The 23,950-nt window shown below is 41.7% G+C and overlaps 1 protein-coding gene across 5 annotated transcripts in view; it reads right to left on the reverse strand.

The window, feature by feature from the left end:
• Positions 1 to 23,950, reverse strand: part of LOC110504038 (CMP-N-acetylneuraminate-beta-galactosamide-alpha-2,3-sialyltransferase 4) — a 68,393-nt gene that overhangs the window by 9,345 nt on the left and 35,098 nt on the right. For all 5 annotated transcript variants that reach the window (XM_021582838.2, XM_036961429.1, XM_021582840.2 and 2 more), the window contains 6 exons: positions 16,631 to 16,702; positions 15,629 to 15,701; positions 15,180 to 15,272; positions 5,705 to 5,802; positions 1,578 to 1,641; positions 982 to 1,077 (listed from right to left, as the gene is read on the reverse strand). In XM_021582838.2, coding sequence (XP_021438513.1) covers positions 982 to 1,077; positions 1,578 to 1,641; positions 5,705 to 5,802; positions 15,180 to 15,272; positions 15,629 to 15,701; positions 16,631 to 16,658 — 452 coding nt within the window. In that variant the 5' untranslated portion in view covers positions 16,659 to 16,702. The remainder of the gene's footprint in view (positions 1 to 981; positions 1,078 to 1,577; positions 1,642 to 5,704; positions 5,803 to 15,179; positions 15,273 to 15,628; positions 15,702 to 16,630; positions 16,703 to 23,950) is intronic.

The raw sequence follows: 23,950 nt of genomic DNA on the forward strand, positions 1-23,950 counted from the left end.
TGGAGATTCAACTCGCAAATCTAGTGCAAAGGCATTTTAGAAGCAATGCCTCTATAGCTAATACCGGACACTCATTCATTATTCCTCGTGTAGTCTTCTAAACTCACGACTCCATGTAATGCCAAGATGTTTATATTTCTTTTGATTATACTTTTGTAATACTTTGTGACGTGGATCATAATTACAGTTACAGTCTATCAGATTGCGTGATCCTCGTAATGTTACGGGGAAAATAGAACTGTTGGGACGCAGAATTAAATGTATATCACACTCGCACAAATGCGACCAGTTATTTTTCGTATTTGCATTTAATTTCTTTCACTCGCAAATGCGAGTGAACTGCTGGCACTTTAGAGCCCACTGAATGTCCATCCTATGTTCGCTAACGTTAGCGTGAAACAATTAGTGTTGACCTTTCCACAACACACGGAGTCGAAAAGGGATTTGTCCATGTGTTCACGTACAGCTGACAGTCGGCAAACTCAACATCACAACAAACAGGAGGTGCAGACAAGGGGTAGCTACGTCCAATAATGATGCATTAATCTCCATGTCTATTGACACAAACTCTGTACATGTTTGTGTGTTGCAGCTCGATAATCGGGATGTTAGATTTACTCTGTGGATTTAAACTAAAATAAAATGTCAAAAATAATAATAATCAGGCCCTATTCATTCCTGCGTACTTTTAACTCGGATCTTGTACCTGCGTACATGGACAGAGAATTGTGTAGCTGGTACGTAAAATGCGTGCATGTTGGCAGGTCTGCAAATGATATGGCTCTTGACTGTACTGTCTGCAATATAATGCACTCTGTGTACTGATATTGATTAGGAACACCATTAATTGTGCAGGAACATCATTGGATAAAACAGAAATGAGGAGTCCTGGGAATAGTTCAACAGAAGAGGAGGGAGGATGGACTTAATGAAGATTTTTGTGGTAGAAAACAGGATGGAACCATTAGGCTTAATACTTACCGGATCACCACATCATACTCGTTGATGACGCCCCCCAAGGAGCTGTTTTTAATGGCAAACCCATTTCCTATGACTGCACATGTTCTGCAGTCTAGACTGAGGAAATACATCAAAATAAATTAAGTTCAGTATAATTCACTGCTTCCTATTATTACAATCCATTTACTTTAGTGTTGCCTGTATTATAATTTTAGAGTTCAAGACCACTTTCAGAGGGGTGACTGTAACTGCACACTACAGTAGAACCACTGGACATTTTCCAACACTGCCATTGTAATAATGACTGGTCACACTGCTTGGTTTGACAATTGGCATTCTTTCTTGAAATTAAGTAAGGCAGCTTCCTTGTCCACCCATTATACACACACCACAGGGATGATTTGAGTCATTATGTTAGCACAGCATTTACACTACAATACATTGTGGAGAGTTATGAGAAAAAAATGACCCTTGTGTAAATTGCTCTCAGACGCATATCACCCCATCGGTGGTTCTTTGTGATCTTAACAATTATTGTAAGAAATAAAGTGGTTAAAACAGCACACCAGAGGTTAAAAACCTTGCTAATATGGCTAAGAAACACTCATCACACTTACCGATCAATGCTGGCCGGCATTTTGTAATTGGCAATAATGGCTAACACTCTCAGCAGCAGTAACTCTGGAAAGGAGAGAGGGATTAATAAAGTGTGATCACTCAGACTGATAAAAACATTTATTTAACTAGGCAAGTCAGTTAAGAACACATTCTTATTTACAATGACGGCCTACCCCAGCCAAACCTGGGCCAATTATGCGCCGCCCTATTGGACTCCAAATCACAGCTGGATGTGATACAGCCTGGATTTGAACCAGGGACTGACACCTCTTGCACTGAGATGCAGTGTCTTAGACCGCTGTGCCACTCGGGAGCCCAGATGCTGAGGACAGTTTGTCTTCACATAGAGAAGTCCATATTGAGAGGACCAATGACCCAATACTGTTTCCAGCTAACTCGTCATAAACTCAATAAATGTTGCACACGTTTTCTGGAAAGTGGACATTGACTCCATAATGCTTCTCAATGAAATGTATCTTATGAATCATCAGCTGTCACAAAGTGCTATACAGATACCCAGCCTAAAACCCCAAAGAGTACGTGTTACTTTATAGCAGGGGAACAGTGGTGACTTTTTATAGCAGTATATGCAAACGGCTGCTCATTCAAAAAGTAACTAGACCAAACAAAACAGGAAGGGACTCAAGTCAACTCTTGGTGAACTGACAGCGTGTAGAGCTTGGCTGAGAATGAAATGTATATGTATTTAGATGTAATTTTTCTTTTTCAGAGGGGCGTTACATGTACAAAAACAATAAAAATGCATACAAATATAACCCTGACCCATTCCCCCCTAAGGCCCTATCCACCCGCCCGCATCCTCCCTCCCCACCTAGAAACTACGCTTCCCACCCTGCCTAACGGAGATTGTTCATTACAGAGTCAAGTATATTTTTCCAGGCCTCAATTGTTCCTTCACTAGCACCATTCATTCTCACTGTCGATAATCCTAATGCAATAACTTCCAATAGTAACTGTATCCACTGGTTAAATGGGAGAGAGTGAGGTGGTTGCCATCATAGAGACACATTTGTTTTTTGCAGCATTGCTTCCTGCCAGCAGAAATCTTCTCTGATTGAGAGATTCAAGGGGCTATCATTGTTAAGTAACAAAATAAATGGAAAGCATTGAAAAGTTACATTTCTGCACAAAATGTATTTTGTAACTTTTCCCCAGAAACATTTAACTGCAGAGGGTCATGTAAAAATCTTCCCAGCGTGACATAGTTCCCAATCGTTCTGATCGTTCTTCATTGTGACGTCATGCTGTAAAATTGATCCCAGCTTGAAAATATTGCCAGCTGAATAATTACACGCGCATCTCTTTATGTGGATGGCTGAGCTAGTCTTTTTATGCGGATGGCTGAGTTCGTCTCTTTATGCGGGTGGCTGAGTTCGTCTCTTTATGCGAATGGCTGAGCTCATCTCTTTATGCAGATGGCTGAGCTCATCTCTTTATGTGGATGGCTGAGCTCATCTCTTTATGCGGATGGCTGAGCTCATCTCTTTATGCGAATGGCTGAGCTCATCTCTTTATGCAGATGGCTGAGCTCATCTCTTTATGCAGATGGCTGAGCTCATCTCTTTATGTGGATGGCTGAGCTCATCTCTTTATGCGGATGGCTGAGCTCATCTCTTTATGCGGATGGCTGAGCTCATCTCTTTATGTGGATGGCTGAGCTAGTCTTTTTATGCGGATGGCTGAGTTCGTCTCTTTATGCGGGTGGCTGAGCTCGTCTCTTTATGCGGATGGCTGAGCTCGTCTCTTTATGCGGATGGCTGAGTTCGTCTCTTTATGCGGGTGGCTGAGCTCGTCTCTTTATGCGGATGGCTGAGCTAGTCTTTTTATGCGGATGGCTGAGCTAGTCTTTTTATGCGGATGGCTGAGTTCGTCTCTTTATGCGGGTGGCTGAGCTCGTCTCTTTATGCGGATGGCTGAGCTCGTCTCTTTATGCGGGTGGCTGAGCTCGTCTCTTTATGCGGGTGGCTGAGCTCGTCTCTTTATGCGGATGGCTGAGCTCGTCTCTTTATGCGGGTGGCTGAGCTCATCTCTTTATGCGGGTGGCTGAGCTCGTCTCTTTATGCGGATGGCTGAGCTCGTCTCTTTATGCGGATGGCTGAGCTCATCTCTTTATGCGGATGGCTGAGCTCATCTCTTTATGCGGATGGCTGAGCTCATCTCTTTATGCGGATGGCTGAGCTCATCTCTTTATGCGGATGGCTGAGCTCATCTCTTTATGCGGATGGCTGAGCTCATCTCTTTATGCGGATGGCTGAGCTCGTCTCTTTATGCGGGTGGCTGAGCTCATCTCTTTATGCGGATGGCTGAGCTCATCTCTTTATGCAGATGGCTGAGCTCATCTCTTTATGCGGATGGCTGAGCTCATCTCTTTATGCGGATGGCTGAGCTCATCTCTTTATGTAGATGGCGAAGCTCATGCAGATGTTTCTCTCACACCATCCCTTGACCTCAAAAAACTGTTCTGTGGGCACGCACATTTGCTTCACACATCTGTCAATCAATGGTGACCAGGAGTATTGACTCGGACCAATCAGAAGCTTGTTGAGGCATGAGGTCAGCATATAAATACCTGGACTCGCACATCAAAGTGCTGAGGGATGATGTAAGGAGAGATTTTTTGTGATTGCAAAGACTTGGGTGCTACGTTTTCGAATGACAGTGCATACATTTGTTTGTTAGTTGAGTTTGAGTTTATTCATTCTTACTCACAGATCAAACTGAAGAAATGCAGAATTTACATTACTAATAATTGCAAAACACTCATTTTGATTCATAATTACATTGTTTTTCAATTTTGCACCAAATAGAAAGTTTGAGCAATAATAAGACCAAAGCATAGTTTACATTGTCTTAAGGGATAAATCAATGAAGACCACCTCTTCCAGGGCCATAGGAGACACCATATTTCTCTATACTCAGCCGGTGGGGCAGAAGAATCATGTCTAAACCAATTGAGGATGGGGTGAAACGCTAGCGCCTGGAAATACAATTTAAAGTTTGGTACAAATAGTCCTCAAACGTCTTTCCTTGCAATATACATTTTACAACCGCACAATGAATTGTATCCCAATAGCGGGATACAAAGAGGAGCCATGGGAAGAATTAAACTACAGAAATTTAGCAGTGGCAATATATTCATTTTGACGGTTAAAGCAATTGGGATATAATTCCATCTATTGAGGTCAGATTTCATTGATTTGAGCGTTCTGTTGAAGTTTCTGGCAATGGTTTTATATAAAGAAGGAAATATACCTTCTCCCAAATATTTCAAATGGTAAACAACATGGATTCCATAAATAGAGATAGAGTCCTCCATCGGGTCTTGAGAGGCAGCAGCACTGATTTGGTTAGACTAGTTTTATAACTTGAGATGAAGCTGAATTTATCTTCAATGCGTTTGGGAGCGATTGAGATACATTGTCTACATATAGTAAAGTATTGTCTGCATCTAATGAGATTAAGTGAACTGTAGATTTGAGAGAAATTTGTGTTAATTCCTACGATTGACGAATTGCCTGGGCCAGACGTTCCACGGACAATAAGATTTGCAATGTCAAAATTGGATCGCCTCGTCTGCTACTTCTAGTGATTCTGAATGGAACAAATGAGATATTGCCTGTTATAACTATGGCTGAGGGATTGACATATAGTATTTTAATAATATTCATGTAATTGGAGACAATTCCTATATGTTCCAAGACAGAGCAGAGATGTGACCATTCTAGACTATCAAAAGCTATTTCTGCATCAAGAGGTAATACAGCCCAAGGAGCTGTTGTTTCTGATGAAGCATCGAAGATATGTAATAGTCGATGGAGGTTATCCAAGGATAAACACTTTTTAACAAACCCGATTTGGTCCATGTGGATCAATTTGGGTAAGTAAGACTTGAGACGACAACATTTTGGAAAAAAAAACATTTAATATTGGTGTTTATCAAAGATAGGGAGCGATAGTGAGAACCTGGGTGGTATCAATACCTTTTTTAAATAAAAGTGTAATTAGAATTAAATATATTTTCATTAACATGTTCCATTAAAGTCTTTGTGCTTTGTGGGAAAGAGAGGAAAACAAAGAAATGACACAATGAAATGAGAGAACATACCACTTCCTTTAATACCGTAGGGCAACGCTAATGTGGACTGATGTTGTCGCCAGAAGAAATCATCCAGTTTGAAGAAGAGCTCTGTTTGTCTGCTAATGCTGTATTAGGAACAGTGGAGAAAATAATTCACATTACAACCTGGAAATACGCAAGGATATAGTGTACATTTCCTACTAAATATTCCAAACTGCCAATGGTATGGGGATATAAAGTACACACTGCTGACCTGGCAGTTTTAGTTTCAGTCATTGAAATGGAAATGAACTTAGCCATAATTCCTTCTCATAGTCCAGTCTAATCAACCCCCATGTCTATCAGGCAGACAAATCGTACGTATTATAAGCAAAGCCGATTTCAATAAAAATGTTCCCAACTCAACAAGTAATATGTTAACATGATGTCATTCAGCAAGCATGCCCCTCTATAAAATCAACTGTTGGCATTTTTACTGCCAAGAAGAAGAAGAAAAAAAACAATGATGTACATTGCATTCGGAAAGCATTCAGATCCCTTCACTATTTCCATTTTTATTTTTATTTTTTACTTTAGAGCCTTATTCTAAAATAGATCACATATTTTTGTTTAATCCTTTTTATCAAAAATATAAACTGAAATATGACATTTACATAATTATTCAGATCATGTCCAATCAATTGAATTTACCACAGGTGAAATCCAATCAAGTTGTAGATACATCTCAAGGATGATCAATGGAACAGGATGCACCTGAACTCAATTTTGAGTCTCATAGCAAAGGGTCTGAATACTTACAGTGGGGCAAAAAAGTATTTAGTCAGCCATCAATTGTGCAAGTTCTCCCACTTAAAAGATGAGAGAGGCCTGTAATTTTCATCATAGGTACACTTCAACTATGACAGACAAAATGAGAAAAAAAATCCAGAAAATCACATTGTAGGATTTTTTATGAATTTATTTGCAAATTATGATGGAAAATAAGTATTTGGTCACCTACAAACAAGCAAGATTTCTGGCTCTCACAGACCTTTAACTTCTTGTTTAAGAGGCTCCTCTGTCCTCCACTCGTTACCTGTATTAATGGCACCTGTTTGAACTTATCAGTATAAAAGACAACCGTCCACAACCTCAAACAGTCGCACTCCAAACTCCACTATGGCCAAGACCAAAGGGGTGTCAAAGGACACCAGAAACAAAATTGTAGACCTGCACCAGGCTGGGAAGACTGAATCTGCAATAGGTAAGCAGCTTGGTTTGAAGAAATCAACTGTGGGAGCAAGTATTAGGAAATGGAAGACATACAAGACCACTGATAATCTCCCTCGATCTGGGGCTCGACGCAAGATCTCACCCCGTGGGGTCAAAATGATCACAAGAACGGTGAGCAAAAATCCCAGAACCAAACTGGGGGACCTAGTGAATGACCTGCAGAGAGCTGGGACCAAAGTAACAAAGCCTACCATCAGTAACACACTACGCCGCCAGGGTCTCAAATCCTGCAGTGCCAGACGTCCCCCTGCTTAAGCCAGTACATGTCCAGGCCCGTCTGAAGTTTGCTAGAGAGCATTTGGATGATCCAGAAAAGATTGGGAGAATGTCATATGGTCAGATGAAACCAAAATATAACTTTTTGGTAAAATCTCAACTTGTCGTGTTTGGAGGACAAAGAATGCTGAGTTGCATCCATGAACACCATACCTACTGTGAAGCATGGGGGTGGAAACATCATGCTTTGGGGCTATTTTTCTGCAAAGGGACCCGGACGACTGATCCGTGTAAAGGAAATAATGAATGGGGCAATTTGTCTTGAGATTTTGAGTGAAAACCTCCTTCCATCAGCAAGGGCATTGAAGATGAAACGTGGCTGGGTCTTTCAGCATGACACTGATCCCAAACACACCGCCCGGGCAACAAAGGAGTGGCTTCGTAAGAAGCATTTCAAGGTCCTGGAGTGGCCTAGCCAGTCTCCAGATCTCAACCTCATAAAAAATCTTTGGAGGGAGTTGAAAGTCCGTGTTGCCCAGCAACAGCACAAAAACATCACTGCTCTAGAGGAGATCTGCATGGAGGAATGGGCCAAAATACCAGCAACAGTGTGTGAAAACCTTGTGAAGACTTACAGAAAACGTTTGACCTCTGTCATTGCCAACAAAGGGTATATAACAAAGTATTGAGATAATCTTTTGTTATTGACCAAATACTTATTTTCCACCATAATTTGCAAATAGATTCATTAAAAATTCTACAATGTGATTTTCTGGATTTTTTTTCTCATTTTGTCTGTCATAGTTGAAGTGTACCTATGATGAAAATTACAGGCCTCTCTCATCTTTTTAAGTGGGAGAACTTGCACAATTGGTGGCTGACTAAATACTTTTTTGCCCCACTGTATGTAAATAAGGTATCTGTTTTCTATTTGTAATACATTTTTAAAAAACTGGTTTTGCTTTGTTATTATTGGGTATTGTTTGTCGATTGATGAGGAAAATGTTGTTTTAATCTATTTTAGAATAACAGTAACAAAACAAAATGTGGAAAAAGGAAAGGTGTCTGAATACTTTCCGAATGCACTGTACCAGAAAGGGTTTTTACAGTGCTGATAGTCACTGTTAATTATATTTGCATAGTCACTTTACCCCTACCTACATGTACAAATTACCATGATTTCAAAGGAATTGTCAGTAGATCTGGGCAAGGGTACCAAAACATTTCTGCAGCATTGAAGGTCCACAAGAAGAGTGGTTTCCCATCATTCTTAAATGGAAGAAGTTTGGAACCACCAAGACTCTTCCTAGAGCTGGCCGCCAGGCCAAACTGAGCAATCTTGGTGTGTTTGGACCATAAGAGTTTGTTGGTGATGTGGACACCAAGGAACTTGAAACTCTCGACCTGCTCCACTTCAGCCCCGTCAATGTGAATGGGGGCGTGTTCGGCCCTCATTTTCCTGTAGTCCACGATCAGCTCCTTTGTCTTGCTGACGTTGAGGTTGAGGTTGTCGGTAATCAGACCTACCACCGTTGTTGTCGTCAGCAAACTTAATGATGGTGTTGGAATCTTGCTTGGCCGCGCAGTCATGAGTGAACAGGGAGTACAGAAGGGGACTAAGCACTCACCCCTGAAGGCACCTGTGTTGAGGATCAGCGTAGCAGATGTGTTATTGCCTACCCTTACCACCTGGTGACGGCGCGACAGGAAGTCCAGGATCCAGTTGCAGAGAGAGGTGTTTGGTCCCAGGGTCTTTAACTTAGTGATGAGCTTTGTGTGCACTATGGTGTTGAACGCTGAGCTGTAGTCAATGAACAGCATTCTCACATAGGTGTTCCTTTTGTCCAGGTGAGAAAGGGCAGTGTGGAGGGCGATTGAGATTGCATCATCTGTGGATCTGTTGGGGATATATGCAAATTGGAGAGGGTCTAGGGTTTCCGGGATGATGATGTCGATGTGAGCCATGACCAGCCTTTAAAAGCACTTCATGAATACAAACGTGAGTGCTACAGGGAGGTAGTCATTTAGGCAGGTTACCGTTGCTTTCTTGGGCACAGGGACTATGGCGGTCTGTTTGAAACATGTTGGTATTACAGACTCGGTCAGGGAGAGGTTAAAAACACCTGCACACCCATCCAGCATCACTACTCTGGACGGTTCTGACTTACAATAAGTGGACAACTACAAATACCTAGGTGTCTGGTTAGACGCTAAACTCTCCTTCCAAACTCACATTAAGCATTTCCAATCCAAAATGAAATCTAGAATCAGCTTCCTATTTCGCAACAAATCATCCTTCACTCATGCTGCCAAACATACCCTTGTAAAACTGACTATCCTACCGACCCCTGACTTCGGCGATGTCATTTACAAAATAGCTTCCAACACTCTACCTTGCAAATTGGATGCAGTTTATCACAATGCCGTCCGTTTTGTTACCAAAGCCCCATATGCTACCCACCACTGCGACCTGTATGCTCTCCTTGGCTGGCTCTCGTTGGCTGGCCCTCGCTTCATATTCGTTGCCAAACACACTGGCTCCAGGTCATCTTTAAGTCTTTGCTAGGTAAAGCCCCGCCTTATCTAAGCTCACTGGTCACCATAGCAGCACCCACTCGTAGCACGCGCTCCAGCAGGTACAGTGCCTTGCGAAAGTATTCGGCCCCCTTGAACTTTGCGACCTTTTGCCACATTTCAGGCTTCAAACATAAAGATATAAAACTGTATTTTTTTGTGAAGAATCAACAACAAGTGGGACACAATCATGAAGTGGAACGACATTCATTGGATATTTCAAACTTTTTTAACAAATCAAAAACTAAAAAATTGGGCGTGCAAAATTATTCAGCCCCTTTACTTTCAGTGCAGCAAACTCTCTCCAGAAGTTCAGTGAGGATCTCTGAATGATCCAATGTTGACCTAAATGACTAATGATGATAAATACAATCCACCTGTGTGTAATCAAGTCTCCTTATAAATGCACCTGCACTGTGATAGTCTCAGAGGTCCGTTAAAAGCGCAGAGAGCATCATGAAGAACAAGGAACACACCAGGCAGGTCCGAGATACTGCTGTGAAGAAGTTTAAAGCCGGATTTGGATACAAAAAGATTTCCCAAGCTTTAAACATCCCAAGTAGCACTGTGCAAGCGATAATATTGAAATGAAAGGAGTATCAGACCACTGCAAATCTACCAAGACCTGGCCGTCCCTCTAAACTTTCAGCTCATACAAGGAGAAGACTGATCAAAGATGCAGCCAAGAGGCCCATGATCACTCTGGATGAACTGCAGAGATCTACAGCTGAGGTGGGAGACTCTGTCCATAGGACAACAATCAGTCGTATATTGCACAAATCTGGCCTTTGTGGAAGAGTGGCAAGGGGAAAGCCATTTCTTAAAGATATCCATAAAAAGTGTCGTTTAAAGTTTGCCACAAGCCACCTGGGAGACACACCAAACATGTGGAAGAAGGTGCTCTGGTCAGATGAAACCAAAATTGAACTTTTTGGCAACATTGCAAGACGTTATGTTTAGCGTAAAAGCAACACAGCTGAACACACCATCCCCACTGTCAAACATGGTGGTGGCAGCATCATGGTTTGGGCCTGCTTTTCTTCAGCAGGGACAGGGAAGATGGTTAAAATTGATGGGAAGATGGATGGAGCCAAATACAGGACCATTCTGGAAGAAAACCTGATGGAGTCTGCAAAAGACCTGAGACTGGGACGGAGATTTGTCTTCCAACAAGACAATGATCCAAAACATAAAGCAAAATCTACAATGGAATGGCTCAAAAATAAACATATCCAGGTGTTAGAATGGCCAAGTCAAAGTCCAGACCTGAATCCAATCGAGAATCTGTGGAAAGAACTGAAAACTGCTGTTCACAAATGCTCTCCATCCAACCTCACTGAGCTCGAGCTGTTTTGCAAGGAGGAATGGGAAAAAAATTCAGTCTCTCGATGTGCAAAACTGATAGAGACATACCCCAAGCGACTTACAGCTGTAATCGCAGCAAAAGGTGGCACTACAAAGTATTAACTTAAGGGGGCTGAATAATTTTGCACGCCCAATTTTTCAGTTTTTGATTTGTTAAAAAAGTTTGAAATATCCAATAAATGTCGTTCCACTTCATGATTGTGTCCTACTTGTTGTTGATTCTTCACAAAAAAATACAGTTTTATATCTTTATGTTTGAAGCCTGAAATGTGGCAAAAGGTCGCAAAGTTCAAGGGGGCCGAATACTTTCGCAAGGCACTGTATATTTCACTGGTCACCCCCAAAGTCAATTCCTCCTTTGGCCGCCTTTCCTTCCAGTTCTCTGCTGCCAATGACTGGAATGAACTGCAAAAATCAATGAAGCTGGAGACTCATATCTCCCTCACTAACTTTAAGCACCAGCTGTCAGAGCAGCTCACAGATCACTGCACCTGTACATAGCCCATCCAACTACCTCATCCCCATACTGTTATTTATTTTGCTCCTTCGCACCCCAGTACCTCTACTTGCACACTCATCTACTGCACATCTATCACTCCAGTGTTTAATTGCTAAATTGTAATTATTTCGCCACTATGGCCTATTTATTTCCTTTACCTCCCTTATCCTACCTCATTTGCACACACTGTATATAGACATTTTCTATTGTATTATTGACTCTATTTCTGTTTATGTAACTCTGTTGTTGTTTGTGTCGCACTGCTTTGCTTTATCTTGGCCAGGTCGCAGTTGTAAATGAGAACTTGTTTTCAACTAGCCTACCTGCTTAAATAAAGGTTAAAAATATATATATATATATATATATATATATATATATATATTTTAAAGGTCAGTGAAGATACTTGACAGTTCGTTCGTGCATGCTCTGAGTACACTGCCTGGTAATCCAGCGACCTTGTGAATGTTGACCTGTTTAAAGGTCATACTCACTGCGGCTATAGAGAGCATGATCACACAGTCATTCCAGAACAGCTGGTGCTCTCATGCATGCTTCAGTGTTGCTTTCCTCGAAGCAAGTAGAAATGAGGTAAAAACAGATTTAAGTTTACCTATATTAAAGTCCCCGGCCACTAGCAGCACCGCTTCTGGATGAGTATTTTCTAATTTGCTTATGGCCGTATACAGCTCATTGAGTGTGGTCTTAGTGCCAGCATCGGTTTGTGGTGATAAATAGACAACCATGAAAAATGTAGATGAAAACTCTCTTGGTAGATAGTGTGGTCTACAGCTTATCATGAGATACTGTACCTCAGGTGAGCAATACCTCGAGACTTCCTTGATATTAGACATCGCGCACCAGCTGTTATTGACAAATAGACACCACCCCTCGTCTTACTGGACGTAGCGGTTATGTCCTGCCGATGCACGGAAAACCCAGTCAACTGTATATTATCCATGTCGCCGTTCAGCCACGACTCTGTGAAACATAAGATATTACAGTTTTTAATGTCCCGTTGGTAGGATAGTGTTGATCGGAGCTCATCCAGTTTATCATCCAGTCATTGCACGTTGGCCAATAGAACAGATGGGAGAGGCGGGTTACCCACTCGTCGAAAAATTCTCCCAAGGCACCCGGATCTGCGCCCCCTGTATCTCCATCTTTTCTTCATGTGAATGATGGGGATTTGGGCTGGTCTGTGAGCAACAGTATATCCTTCGAGTCAGACTCATTAAAGAAAAAATATTAGTCCAGTTCGAGGTAATTAATCGCTGTTCTGATATCCAGAAGCTCTTTCCGGTCATAAAATATGGTAGCAGCAACATTATGTCTAAACTAAGTTACAAACAATGCAAAAACAAAACACACAAAATAGCACAATTGGTTTTTCACTTTGTCATTGCGGGGTATTGTTTGTAGATTGAAAAAAAACATTATTCATTTTAGAATAAAGCTGTAAAGTAACAAAAATGTGGAAAAGGGAAAGGGGTCTGAATACTTACTGAATGTACTGTACAGTACTGAGACTCCAAGGAAAGGGGTGAGACAAACATCACAAGCACACTAGTAAAATGTATTACTCTATTACTGTCTCCTGGTGTTTGTTCTCTGGTTGGAATTTAACATGGAGGATTATGCTTTGGATACCCGCTGTTTACGAGTAAGTAACAGTTAGTTATTGAGATATATTACCATGGTGTGCCAGTTGTAGTTGTCAGTGAAAGACTAAGGGACAAATTGGGGGCTTCCAATTAAGAGTGACATTGTTATTGCCTAGGAGGTGTCATGACGTTGGCCTCTTTGGGTATAGTAAGCCCCATCCCCCTCTCCCTGCCTTCCCCTTTCCTCCTTCAACTATGTTGCTGTGGTCAGAGAGACGTCATAAATTCCTGAGGATCTCCTCAAGGACACACAGTATAGAGAGAGTCAATTTTCATAGAGGACAAAGGAAATCCTTCCACCTCACAGAACCTGAGGTACAAACAAAGGTTGTAGACCATTGCTGAATCTTTTAACCATACCACGTGGTTAAACTCTTAGATAATCGATACTGACAGAATAAGAACAAGTCTTTGATATTAATTACTAGTCTGCAGCTAGGAATTCGGTATCATTGAACGCAAAGAACGACAACCGCCGACACATCCATTCTATAACAAATGTCACTCTGAACTATCCCCCCTAACCAAACCGAGAGAGAGAGAGAGAGAGAGACGGACAATTCTACAAAAGAAACAAACTTTTCACCAGCGATCAAGACGACACACTGAGCGTAAATATATATATATTGATTGCAATTGTTCCCGAATGAGTGAGCGTTGATGTGCAAAGGATTAGCATTTCAATTGTTATAATTATCCCTCTGTAGTGACTTCTTAGTCGACCCCCACTTCCCCTTTTGTCTAACAAGCCGCCATGCCGGTTTAGCCCACTAGGGCACATTCTCCTATCATTTCATGTAACCACATTTACCTTGTTTGTTTGTTTATGCATTTCTGTGAATTACTTAGTTAGTAATAAATAAATGATTTAAGACAATTGATGTACGGATGACTCATAGTGAAGACTGGGTTCGTGCAGATAACCAACAATTTACAATGTTTTGAATGAGACTAACGTGAGGTAAAGTAAATAATTCATTAATTCGAAGACTAATTGATCAGATAAAATATCTGAAAAGTTATTTTAGGAAATGATAACTTTGTAATCTGAATATTTTTCCCAGGTGCCCCGACTTCCTAGTAATTACGGTTACATGATTAATCAGTCTAATCTTTGATAAAAACTATCAGTCTTCAGTTAATGATAGTAAAGACACGACAGAGGCATCCCAGTGTCTGATACTGTAATTAAGCATCTGATTTGCATGTGAAAAATGACCTGACCTTCTCAACACATGAATCAAAATAAGTTGGTAAACAGTATTGATCTTGAGAAAATGGAGCATTGTTAATCTCTATATTTTGCAGGTCATGTCTGAGGGGAGCTGAGAGGAGGCCAACTGAACTCTATGGTCTAGTGGTCAGAGAAAGAAATGGCTGACCCCAAGGTTGCTGGATGGAGCATATCACTGTTGAACGCTTGAGCAGTGCACAGAAATAGAACAGCTCCAGTACATACCCAGTTGAATAAACTGATAATAGCACAGAGTAAAAATAAATAGAGGACCATTCAAGTGTCCTGGACAAAGGTACTCAGCAAGCTAGAGAAATACATTTGTCCATTGTCCTCCTGGAAAAAACGTTTAATTGTGTGAATCGAAAGCTCCTTTAAAAAATTTGACTTGCTCTTAGGGGTCTGTTTTCATTGACGATCCATCAGCAGTTTCAACTTAAACAATTGTTCCAGAAAATGTACTTTACTGAGTCAATTTGTAGAAAATTATTTCCTTTCATAATACAATTGTTCCTACTTACAAAAAATGATTACATTTACTGGTGACCGGGTGAAAACAGCCCCCAAATGTCAAAAGAAGCTGGCACCTCGCATTCCAGTAAAAGCATTGGCAGAAATTAGTTAGACTGAAACCCATCCCTCCCACCCTCCTCGTTTAAAGACAGACACTCCATTACTCACTTAAAATTGAGGCTCTCCCACTTCTTCTGCTTTAGCCAGCCGCCACACAGTGACTTGCTAGGAGTCAAAGGAGACTTGCTGGTGCCTCCATAACTGAAAGAAAAGCACACAAATCACCACAGTTGGGACAAAAACTGCTGACTGTTTAAACACTCACTGTGCCCAGTGACTTTAGTTTAAAAAATGTAAAGGGTGGGTATCTATTGAAGGCCTAAATTGACTGCCGTTTACCCACTTAAAGCTGTGGATAGACAAGATGTTGGCTAGGTGAATGGAGTGGGCTGTCAACATGTTGTGATTCAGCAGCGGGCCTTATTTCAAGGTTTCCTTTTCCTTCAGTAAAGCATAGATGAGCATCTACGTGATTGCTCTGCCTGCTGTTCCAGAGAGGGAGCTTCCAGGCAGTAAACCAGGGCTGAGGCCTGAGGGCCGAGCAGGAGAAGCCTTACCTCTGAAGGAAGACGTGGGAGCAGTAGTAGGAGACTAAGAACAGTACAACAGCGAACAGTCTAAAGCACCATCCTGGAAAGGGAGAGAACAACCACATGCAATAGATTAGAAATCAACATAATGCTTTTCTTGTATAGCCTGTGGTCAAATCCTAGTCTATGATATTTCAAATTGCTGCTAATTATGGCATGAGATTGCATGAGATCCAATCTGCAGGCAAGCAGGCAGGCACGACTGCAGGCAGATCTTCACTTCCTACAGTATCACTAACTTAACATCCACTGGAGTGGAACGGGGGAGTGCTATTACTTGAGCAGTAAATAAATAAAAAACAAAGCAGCCCCTAGAACTTTCAGTTCCCACATCAAACAACTCTGCCGAACAAAAGTCTCCTCTACCTCCACACTAGCAACATGTCAATGACCACAAACATTCTCTCATCTGGTAGATAAACACTCCCCCAGCCCAGACAGTGGTCTACATGTACAGGGGCTTAGGAGGGAGGGAGGGCAGTTCTCCAGCTCATAGACATACTTCCCACACATTTGTTCCAGGAATACAAATGGCTACTTATACGGTAAAGGCAAACATGTAGTGCCAAACTAAACATGGTCTCCATCGAGCTGAATCTGCTTTCTGGTACTGCCATTAACGGAGTCAGAGAAACCTTGGACTGGCTTTTCATTTTCAACACAGCAGCTAGGCAAACTGAAATGAGCTGGTATGTGAGAGCTAACATAAGGATGTCATTGTGTAACACTACATCTACCAAAAGCTTGAGTGAACTGAAAGAATGAAACTGTACTAGGCTAGATTTGTACAAATACTGTAAACCTTCTATAAAAAGAAAAGTAAAGAAAACAGTAGAAAACAAAACTATCCCATGTTTTTCATTTCAAGAACAACAACCACAAATGAAGACAGGAGTTAAATGATTAAAGTATTGTATGTGCAGGGGTGTATTGACAACAACTCCTGTAAGGAAGCAGCGGGGAGCTTACTTTTAGCAGTCTTTAGGGACATCTTCATATGCTCCTTCGCCCTCTCATCTCGGTACTGAGCATGATGTTACCCTGAGGGGGAAGGTGAAGGAAGAACAGCATATTAGCACCTCTAACATCAGGCTCAATCGGACAGGAGTGGCGCCAGCAAATTAAATTAACCATATGCCTTAAACGGCACAATAAATGACATCTTTCTCCACCAGGATGATAAATGAGAAACTGTGATTGAAATGAAACACCAAGACAATACGTAGATTACACAGTCACTTCAGGGGACTCTGGAGCACTGACTGATGGTAATCATTGCAGTGTTTCTCTGGCTTTGTGCTCATTGTGAAAAAAGTGGAATTGGCTGTCTCCAGTGACTATGCACCAGACAGTGTGGGAAAGAGCCATAGAGATTAGAGGTCGACCGATTAATCGGAATGGCTGATTAATTAGGGCCGATTTCAAGTTTTCATAACAATCGGAAATCTGTATTTTTGGGCGTAGATTTTGCAGATTTTTTTTTACACCTTTATTTAATCTTTATTTAACTAGGCAAGTCAGTTAAGAACACATTCTTAGTTTCAATGACGGCCTAGGAACGAGGCAGAACGACAGATTTTTACCTTGTCAACTAGGGAGATCCAATCTTGCAACCTTACAGTTAACTAGTCCAACGCTCTAACCACCTGCCTCACGAGGAGCCTGCCTGTTACACAAATGCAGTAAGCCAAGGTAAGTTGCTAGCTAGCATTAAACTTATCTTATAAAAAACAATCAACAAATGTCGTTGTTCCAATGTGTGCTTAACCATAAACATCAATGCCTTTCTTAAAATCAATACACAAGTATATAATTTTTTTTTATCTCCGCTTATATTTAGCCAATATTGATCAGAGTTACCTTGTCCTATGGATATCTACACAGTTATACAATTGGCAAGGTGGTGTAAGCCTACACGAAACACAGACCTTATTTTAAGTTAATCTAAAAATATCCTATGGAATAAATGAATGAACCGCTTTTCAGATTTTGCTAGGTGTCATGGGAATTGTGACTCGCACTTTGGTGGTCAATTCTACCCATGTCCATTATTAAAATAGGATTTCCTGCATATAGAAATTATAGTTTTTGTTTTCAACATTCATCACAGGTAACTTAAACTCTATTTTTATTCAAACAGTTGAGAGTATTTGTCTCCTAAGCAGACTCTTCAGTATCATTGTCACTTCAGAGCTGTGTGTGTGTTTTACAGATGGCAGAGAAAAGCAGAGCACCAGTGTGGGACTATTACATGGAATTGGCACCAGGGAAAGCAAGGTGTCTAATTTGTGATAAAGATGTAAGCATGGGGTCAGCAACGGCTAAATAAAAAATACCACCAACCTGTGGTATATGTATATATATATATAATGTATATATATATATATATATATATATATATATATATATATATATATATATATATATATATACATACACACATTTTAAAAATCAGCCGATAAATCGGTATCGTCTTTTTTTGACCTCCAATAATAGGTATCGGCGTTGAAAAATCATAATCGTTTGACCTCTAATAGAGATAGCAAGAGAGAGGCATAGAGAGCGAGAGAAGGAACATACAATTTGACATACCAATGAAAAATACTTTAATCAGTTATAGAACCCATTGCCCTTTATGGCTGTGAGGTCTGGGGTCCGCTCACAATCCAAGAATTCACAAAATGGGACAAACAGCAAATTGAGACTCTGCATGCAGAATTCTGCTAAAATATCCTGGGTGTACAATACCAAATAATGCATCCAGAGCAGAATTGGACCGACACCTGCTAATTATCAAAATCCAGAAAAGAGACGTTCAATTCCACAACCACCTAAAAGGAAGCGATTCCCAAACCTTCCGTAACAAAGCCATCACCTGCAGAGCGATGAGAGTCCCCTAGTATTCACAAACAGAAAATAAAGTACATATTTACCTGATCTATTTGATATTAATGGTTAACAATTAATATTTAAATTATAGGAAGACATTTCTATCCTTCTAGTGTCTGTGTTTTTATAGTCTCTCATTCAGCTAATCTGGGCGTATGGTCACTAGAGATTGAGTTGAGAGATTGAGCTTGAGCTGACAAATTAGTTAAAGACTGCATTACATAGACAATAATGTGTTTTACTAGAGATAGCTTATGAGTAGAACCATCCCTCATTGTCTCAAAATCATCCTTGCAACTGGGAAACTAAGCCAGGGTTGGGTTAAGACAACAACCCCGTGCAGATAACAACAGGATGAACCCAGAGTGGCTTATGATGCCCCAATCTGCATGGGAAGGGTGGAAACAACCATGACTAATTATTCTTAGTGTCAGCTATATAAAGAACTCTGCATTTGTGTAAAGGTTAAGCTGCTCGGCCCAACTTGACTAGTCTCATTATAGCAATAATCTATATTAAACAAAGATGATTGTTTGAAGAAATGACTGTCTCTCTCAGTTATAATTTCCACGGCAGACCCCACAGAGCCCCAGGGCAGAAACACAATTAGACCCAACCAAATGATGAGAAAACAAAAAGATAATTACTTAACACATTGGAAAGAATTAACAAAAAAAACTAGAATGTTATTTTACTCTAAACCGAGAGTTCACAGTGGCAGAATACCTGACCACTATGACTGACCCAAAATTAAGGAAAGCTTTGACTATGTACAGACTCAGTGACCATAGCCTTGCTATTGAGAAAGGCCACCGTAGGCAGACCTGGCTCTTTAAGAGAAGACTGTGCATACTGCCCACAAAATGAGGTGGAAACTGAGCTGCACTTCCTAACCTCCTGCCAAATGCATGACCTTATTAGAGACACATATTTCACGCAACACACAAAATAAGTCCAGTCCAATTAATCCCCAAATTTTTTTAGAAACCTCCACTGGGAGTCCATTGAGCCCTGGTGCATGGCCGGGGGACATCTGGGTTACGGCCTCTGCCAGTTAATGGGACAACAGAGGAATGTCCATTTCATCCCACTGTCCCAGAGAGAGCATAGGGAGTTCTGCAAACAAAACCTGAGCACACATAGGATCACACAGTTCTGCCCTATACAACTCAGTATAAATCTCCACAGCCCGCTCCCGCATCTCCCCACCACAGAGGTCACCTGCCCATCAGACAGCCGTAGACAATGCATACCCTTTGCTTCACCGCTCTGTCTTTCCAAACAAAAGAAGAAGAAGCTGGGAGTGTCCATCTCTTACAAGTGCTTCCTTTGCTTTAACCTGGAAAAAACTGCCCAGGTCCCTACGTAATTCAGCTAAATTAGCCTGGAAGACTACATTGCCTTGCCCCACCATCTCTACCTCCATCTCACTAATACAACGCTCGAGTTCCCCCAATACTCTCCTAGCCTCTGGAGAATGAGAGAGCTGTTTACTGTTGACAGAAAAGCCGAATTTGTACTTTCCCCACATCCCACAATTGATTCAGAGACTTATACTCCTCTCTTTGCTGACCCCACCTTTCCCCAAAATATCTGGAAACCTAAGCAAAACATTTGAATCTTGTAAGAGCTTTACATTAAACTTCCAATAAAATGCATGCCGAGGCCCTGATGAAATAGACAGCTGAGCCATGGTTATGTTGTGAGCCGAAAAACCCACCGGAGAATGGTAGCGTCTAACAGCCTATTGCTCTGATTCCTGGACATGTAAAATCGATCAAGCCAGGCTGCACTCACCCTAGCCCCAAAGACCTTCACCCATGTATACTGTCTTGTGTCAGGATATCTAGTTTTCCAAACATCCACAAGGTCGAACTGATTAATGATGTCCCTTAACACTCCCACTGACCCTGAATGAGGCTCCCCATTTCTGTATTTCGTAAAAACCATTGTACAGTTCCAGTTCCCGCCGACCACCAGCGTCTCCTCAGGCGCTACCTGTGAGAGTTCCTGTCTAAGACACCCAAATAGAAGCCCCCCTGTGTTAGGAGCATACACATTTATAAAGGCAAAACCCATGTTGTTAATTTCTGCTTTTACTACAAGCAGCCCACCCCTACACAACTCATTTGAGGAGCAAATTTTTACAGACAGACCTGGTACAAAAAAGACTGCCAACCCTGCATTAAAATATGTCTCATGGCTCAACACACTTGCCCCTTTCCACCTGAGCCCCCAATCGACTTCATTCACCACATTACTATGCGTCTCATAAAGAAACAACTCCTGTACTTGTACTTTGTTTTACATATTCACCCAACACACTCCTCTTTCCTGCATCTCTGGCGACATTTATATTAAGCGATCCAACCCAAAGAGTCTCCATTAGAAGTCGGAGAAAAACCAGCAAAGAAAGAGACCAATAAAATGCTCAAAAAGCCCAAGTGCCAGAAAAAAAACTATTAATCTAAACAGCGTCTGAAGGTAGACTTTTACACACGGTTGTGACCCACTTACTCAACTTAAACCGTTTCCTGGGTGAGAGGACACCATGCCCCTCATTTTTCATAGCATGTTGTACTGATCTTACAAACTCTCAGATCGAGAAAAAAAGACTCAAGATGAACATTTTTCCCCTTAGTCTCATTCAGGAACCTTGTCAGTTCCCTCACTGTGCATTTTGACCCATCCGCTTAACTGGCTGTCAGCTCCGGACCCATTGAGAAGGAGTCTGACAACAAAGACTTCTCATCATCCTCTTCCTCAGACTCACCTTCCTCATCGCCATCTCCCATCCTGACCACCTGCCCTTCCTCTCTGGTAGGGGGCCTCCCACCAAGCACCAGGCAAAGGTTCCTTGGTGCCTTTGACCACCCCAGCCGTCTCCCCTCCCACCTCCTTTCATCTCCCCATTTTCCCTCTCCCGCTTGACACCCTCCTCGTCCCCCCTAGTCTCTTACACTTCCCCACTATACACTCCTCATCCACTAGCATAACCTGACTAGACCCAGCCTAATCTACACCACCATCCCTGACCTAGACCCAGCCTCATCTACACTACCATCCATAACATGACTAGGCCCAGCCTCATCTACACTACCATCCATAACCTGACTAGACCCAGCCTCATCTATACCACCATCCATAACCTGACTAGACCCAGCCTCATCTACACCACCATCCATAACCTGACTAGACCAGCCTCATCTACACCCCCATCCATAACATGACTTGGCCCAGCCTCTGCTGCCTGCATCTCATTGACCCACCTGCACATTGACCTTGAAAAATCGGCACCAACACATTCCTTGCAAATATTTCGCTAGTATTGAGCCTACCCACCAAATTCACAATTTTCATGAACACAACCACAGTGTTGTTCATTCATGTATAAGTTCAGCTCCTACCTGCTCACCGATGGCGAGCAGGACCTCTTCCGTCTTACTTCCGTTCTCAGGAACACACCTGACGCGCGTCTCCTCCACGCTAGGCAGTGAAGCCATCGCGGACACCACACCTTCCAAACCCCAGGAAACTAAAAGTCTGTCCTCATCCTCCTTAACTTTGAAAAAAAAACAGTGGGTAACGATAAACGAACAGTGTGTTAACCCTCCACCATAGAAAATAAAAATGAAAAGAAAGCATCAATAAGAAAAACGCAGCTCAACTACACACGGCTTCTCAACTACCAAACACTACCAGCATACACTGCAAGAGAGAGAGAGAAGCATAGATACAGTGCCTTGCTAAAGTATTCGGCCCTCTTGAACTTTGCGACCTTTTGCCACATTTCAAGCTTCAAACATAAAGATATAAAACTGTATTTTTTTGTGAAGAATCAACAACAAGTGGGACAAAATCATGAAGTGGAATGACATTTATTGGATATTTCAAACTTTTTTAACAAATCAAAAACTGAAAAATTGGGCGTGCAAAATGATTCAGCCCCCTTAAGTTAATACTTTGTAGCGCCACCTTTTGCTGCGATTACAGCTGTAAGTCGCTTGGGGTATGTCTCTATCAGTTTTGCACATCGAGAGACTGACATTTTTTCCCATTCCTCCTTGCAAAACAGCTCGAGCTCAGTGAGGTTGGATGGAGAGCATTTGTGAACAGCAGTTTTCAGTTCTTTCCACAGATTCTCGATTGGATTCAGGTCTGGACTTTGACTTGGCCATTCTAACACCTGGATATGTTTATTTTTGAACCATTCCATTGTAGATTTTGCTTTATGTTTTGGATCATTGTCTTGTTGGAAGACAAATCTCCGTCCCAGTCTCAGGTCTTTTGCAGACTCCATCAGGTTTTCTTCCAGAATGGTCCTGTATTTGGCTCCATCCATCTTCCCATCAATTTTAACCATCTTCCCTGTCCCTGCTGAAGAAAAGCAGGCCCAAACCATGATGCTGCCACCACCATGTTTGACAGTGGGGATGGTGTGTTCAGCTGTGTTGCTTTTACGCCAAACATAACGTTTTGCATTGTTGCCAAAAAGTTCAATTTTGGTTTCATCTGACCAGAGCACCTTCTTCCACATGTTTGGTGTGTCTCCCAGGTGGCTTGTGGCAAACTTTAAACGACACTTTTCATGGATATCTTTAAGAAATGGCTTTCTTCTTGCCACTCTTCCATAAAGGCCAGATTTGTGCAATATACGACTGATTGTTGTCCTATGGACAGAGTCTCCCACCTCAGCTGTAGATCTCTGCAGTTCATCCAGAGTGATCATGGGCCTCTTGGCTGCATCTCTGATCAGTCTTCTCCTTGTATGAGCTGAAAGTTTAGAGGGACGGCCAGGTCTTGGTAGATTTGCAGTGGTCTGATACTCCTTCCATTTCAATATTATCGCTTGCACAGTGCTCCTTGGGATGTTTAAAGCTTGGGAAATCTTTTTGTATCCAAATCCGGCTTTAAACTTCTTCACAACAGTATCTCGGACCTGCCTGGTGTGTTCCTTGTTCTTCATGATGCTCTCTGCGCTTTTGACGGACCTCTGAGACTATCACAGTGCAGGTGCATTTATATGGAGACTTGATTACACACAGGTGGATTGTATTTATCATCATTAGTCATTTAGGTCAACATTGGATCATTCAGAGATCCTCACTGAACTTCTGGAGAGAGTTTGCTGCACTGAAAGTAAAGGGGCTGAATAATTTTGCACGCCCAATTTTTCAGTTTTTGATTTGTTAAAAAAGTTTGAAATATCCAATGAATGTCGTTCCACTTCATGATTGTGTCCCACTTGTTGTTGATTCTTCACAAAAAAATACAGTTTTATTTCTTTATGTTTGAAGCCTGAAATGTGGCAAAAGGTCGCAAAGTTCAAGGGGGCCGAATACTTTCGCAAGGCACTGTATGTATATATTAGAGGTCGGACGATTTCAAGTTTTCATAACA

This window comes from Oncorhynchus mykiss, chromosome 24 (assembly GCF_013265735.2).
Source record: "Oncorhynchus mykiss isolate Arlee chromosome 24, USDA_OmykA_1.1, whole genome shotgun sequence".
Taxonomy (NCBI): Eukaryota; Metazoa; Chordata; class Actinopteri; order Salmoniformes; family Salmonidae; genus Oncorhynchus; species Oncorhynchus mykiss.